Source organism: Cavia porcellus, unplaced genomic scaffold, assembly GCF_034190915.1.
Source record: "Cavia porcellus strain 051 isolate PalLab524CR breed Dunkin Hartley unplaced genomic scaffold, mCavPor4.1 scaffold_8, whole genome shotgun sequence".
Lineage (NCBI taxonomy): Eukaryota > Metazoa > Chordata > Mammalia > Rodentia > Caviidae > Cavia > Cavia porcellus.
In genome coordinates, this window is record NW_026947491.1 from 72,227,531 (window position 1) to 72,231,719 (window position 4,189).

Genomic DNA, 4,189 nt, shown 5'->3' on the forward strand with positions numbered 1-4,189 from the left:
ATTATTGTTGTTGCTATTATAGTATGTGAGCAAATGCCACTAGGTGCACTGTCTTTGTTCCTTTTGTCTGCTCCACTCTTTAAGTGACCCATTGGGTTAGGTTTTCTGGAGCCCACAAGTGAACAGGTTGGAGAGCCATCCCTGCCTGTAGAGACGCAGTAAAACCATTCGCGTCTGGGGGCCAGTAAACAGCGAAGTGTCTCTGGAGGAAAGCAGGAGGTTTGCCCAGACAGCCCCGCGGGGGTTGCGGTGCGATATGCTAATGGTGCCCGGCCACTGGGGCCAGCCTCCCTCCCCCACCCCACTCCTACGAATACATAAAGAGCCCCAACCCCAGCCGGCTGCCCCAGACCCAGGCCAACAGGCGTCTGCTCTAGCTAATTACCGGAGAAACCAACCGGGCTCCAGCCCCCGACCTGCAGGGCGGGTTGGGGTTCACTTTCCCCTCTCCTGTCCCCCGCTGCAGCCCAGGTGCACCGCCTGCCCCTCTGCAGGATGGACCTGATGGACGGCTGCCAGTTCTCACCTTCCCAGTACTTTTACGACGGCTCCTGCATCCCGTCCCCGGAGGGTGAGTTTGGGGATGACTATGAGCCCCGAGTGGCTGCTTTCGGGGTGCACAAACCCGAGCTGCAGGGCTCAGACGAGGACGAGCACGTGCGAGCGCCCACGGGCCACCACCAGGCCGGCCACTGCCTCATGTGGGCCTGCAAGGCGTGCAAGAGGAAGTCCACCACCATGGACCGGCGGAAGGCGGCCACCATGCGCGAGCGGAGACGCCTGAAGAAGGTCAACCAGGCTTTCGAGACGCTCAAGAGGTGCACCACGACCAACCCTAACCAGCGGCTCCCCAAGGTGGAGATCCTCAGGAACGCCATCCGCTACATCGAGAGTCTGCAGGAGCTGCTGCGGGAGCAGGTGGAGAACTACTACAGCCTGCCGGGGCAGAGCTGCTCGGAGCCCACCAGCCCCACCTCAGACTGCTCCGACGGCATGGTGAGCCACCCCGGGCTTTGCTAACACCCCAGACCCCCTTCAAAGCAGGTTGGTGTAGTGGGGTGGGTTGCACTTGGAGGCAGCTGCTGACTTAGGACTTAAGAGATCTAGAAATGTCCAAGAAGGTGGCAGGAAACAATTGTTGAAGGAGATTTTAACTTTGTCATCCATACATTCACATCGGGTCCCTGCGTCCCACTGTTCATAATTTACTGAAGACAGAAATAGACCACGGTGCAGTGTGGCTGCTGTGGGCCGGCTGGGAGGAGATGTTGATGCATTCTTTTCAGAGGGCGTTCGCCCCAGTGCTGCCAGGTTTTAATGTGTTTTTGCCCTGGGAAAATACTCTGTCCCAGAATTAGTGTAGCTTCCTTGCTCTCCAATCCATTTTACATGGTTAACCCAGTGCACGCTGCTGCTAGATTCCACCCCCTCTCCGCTTTGCTCCTGTTCTCTTTGAGCTCAGAGGTTGACCTCAGTGCCATGGCAATTTGAAGAGGGATGACCAGTCCTAAATCAAGGCAAAGAAGGTGACCAAAAGTGACCAGTCTAAGGAGCTGGCAGGCAAGCAACGCCTTGACGTAGGTCATCTTTTGCCAGGACCTGAAAACCAACTACTTTTGTGTCTTGTATTATAGCCTGAATGTAACAGTCCAGTCTGGTCCAGAAAGAGCAGCAGTTTTGACAGCGTCTACTGTCCTGATGTGTCAAATGGTAAGAATCGGTAACTTCAGGGGCATTTAAAGACAATTTAGTCCCATAATTCACTGTATTAGAGTGAATTGGTTCTTCCAGGTGGGCTTGGGAAGAAAATGAAAGCAGTGATCTATGTGAGAGAGTAACAGTAAAATAAATACACGCATTTTGCTCCTAATCCCCCTAACACACACACACGCACATGCACATGCACACACACACTTTGGCTTGAAATATTACCAGAGGCTACCACGCTGCACTCCTCTACCCTTGGGAATTGCTGATATTTGCTATAAACTTCTACATCAGGCCTGCGGTGGCCCCATGACCTCTGGTGTCAAAGGAGCTGACCTGTAGTTTAAGGGGCAAATAAGCTCGTCTGTCTGGGGATAATTTCTTATAATGCTTTTTCTCCTTGTATCATTAGTATATGCCACAGACAAAAGCTCCTTATCCAGCTTGGATTGCTTGTCCAGTATAGTGGATCGGATCACCTCCTCAGAGCAAGCTGGGTTACCTCTGCAAGACTCGGCCTCTCTCTCTCCAGTGGCCAGCACAGATTCACAGCCTGTGACTCCCGGGGCCTCCAGTTCCAGGCTTGTCTATCATGTGCTATGAACTACAGCCCAGTCTCCAAAAGTTCTGCCAGGAGGCCTACTCCACGGGAGGAGGAAGGAGGCCCATTATGAAGACAGTCTGTACATAAGGATTCCTTTCAGTTATAAATTTGTAAATATCATCTTGCCACTTTATAAGAAAGTATATTTAACTAAAAGTCACAACTACAATTCATACTTTCTCTTTTATCTCCTCTTTTTCATTCATTATCTCCATCTTTGCCTTCCTTGCTTTAGATATAAAGTTATAATAAGATTATTTCTAAATAGGAGGCAATTTATTAAAGGTAATCTGTTGCAATGCTTAACTTATATATGTATATGTTGTATAAATATTGTTCATTAAAATATTAGAGATCTCTGATATTTAGATATTTTCTTTTCTTTAAAACATTTTAACCTCTGAGAATCAGTTACAGGGAATTTTAAATATATTTAACGTTTGCTTTTTTCTTTAATCTTTTGATTATATTGTATTAAATAAAAATATATTAATAGTTCCTATTGGTATACATTTTGTTCTTTTCTTATAAGAAATGCATCTTTTTAATGTAAGCACTAAATAATACTTTGTGGATAATTTCAAGATATAAGAAATTTTGGAAATTCCACCATAAATAAAATTGTTTACTAAAAGAAATATTTTGGTTCTTGACTTTTTAGAACACTCCCCATGGAATTATTAGTCATTAACATGATCTTTTTAAACCTAGGTTTAAAATGTAGAGATGGTTTTATAGATAAATCTAAATGTCTTTCATTTCATGCACCCAGTTTAGGTCTTGTTGATGTCACAAATGAAAATATAATATTTCCATTCTAAAATATATGTTAAGAAATGCTGCTAAATGAAAAATATTTCTTTATCTTAATCCTGTACCATATAATGTCAAGTTCGTGTGTGTGTAAATTCAAGGTAAAAATTATTCAGGACAGTAATATATGATTCAGTACAAAGGTAATCCAATATCATATCATTTTAATATCTACAATACTTTAGAAGTCATGAGTTAAGACTTACTCAATTTTTCTGCCTAACAAAAATGTCCTGACATATTAATATACTAGTAATGTCATTTTGGCTTTTTTGGTATATTAGACTACCAGCATAAGAAAATGTACACAGTATTAAAATGAAGCAGATTGTAACTATCATCCTCTTTTTTACAGTCAAAAATTTAAAAATTAATTGATCATATTGTGTATATGCATGTGTGAGAAATGAATATTTGTCTTTTATTATTCATTATCTTATTATTCATTATCATAACTAAGTGAAAAAAATTAGAATTGACAATCATTGGGATAATTTTCAGGTTTACTAGTAAGAGAGAGATTGAAAGAAAATATCTCAGAAGCATCAAAAATGGCTATTAATGAGGAACAAGTTTAGATCGCTTCACCCTCTAATTTGTACGCAAGTTTAAAATAGCTTAGGGTTTGAGGTAACCTATGTTAATCAAAACACATAGACTGTCTGCTAAAGCTTGGTGATTCTATTGTTCTCAAGAAGTTTTCCCTTGATATTTTTTTTTCTGTTTGTCTCATAATCAGGCTTAAAGAAATCTAAATCCTTCCAGAAGGGAAGGAAAAGACTGAGTTGGAAAAACATATATCATGGCCCTGTAATGTTCTGAAACAAAATGCTGATGTTTAGCACACAGGTATGTCTTTATCTGATTTAGGAGTGTAAGGACTTTAGGTGAAAAGAATTCAGCAGGTATGACAGAAATTCAAACTTGGTTGTGATGCAAGTTTGAGTTATTTACATGTGTTAGGCACACTTTCTTCTTTTGATTTTTCTATAGAGTACGTGGAAATTGCTTGTTCTTAGTACAATCAGAAGGAAAATATTTTTAAATATTGGGGTTTATAAAAGT

The 4,189-nt window shown here is 42.4% G+C and overlaps 1 protein-coding gene across 1 annotated transcript; it reads left to right on the top strand.

Annotated features, from left to right (window-relative positions):
- Positions 1–361: 361 nt before the first annotated feature.
- On the top strand, positions 362–2,949 carry Myf5 (myogenic factor 5). The gene is made up of 3 exons (XM_003475916.3): positions 362–996; positions 1,635–1,710; positions 2,120–2,949. Exons 1-3 carry the CDS (start codon positions 496–498, stop codon positions 2,308–2,310), a joined length of 768 nt encoding a protein of 255 aa, XP_003475964.1. The 5' UTR covers positions 362–495; the 3' UTR covers positions 2,311–2,949.
- Positions 2,950–4,189: the final 1,240 nt, after the last annotated feature.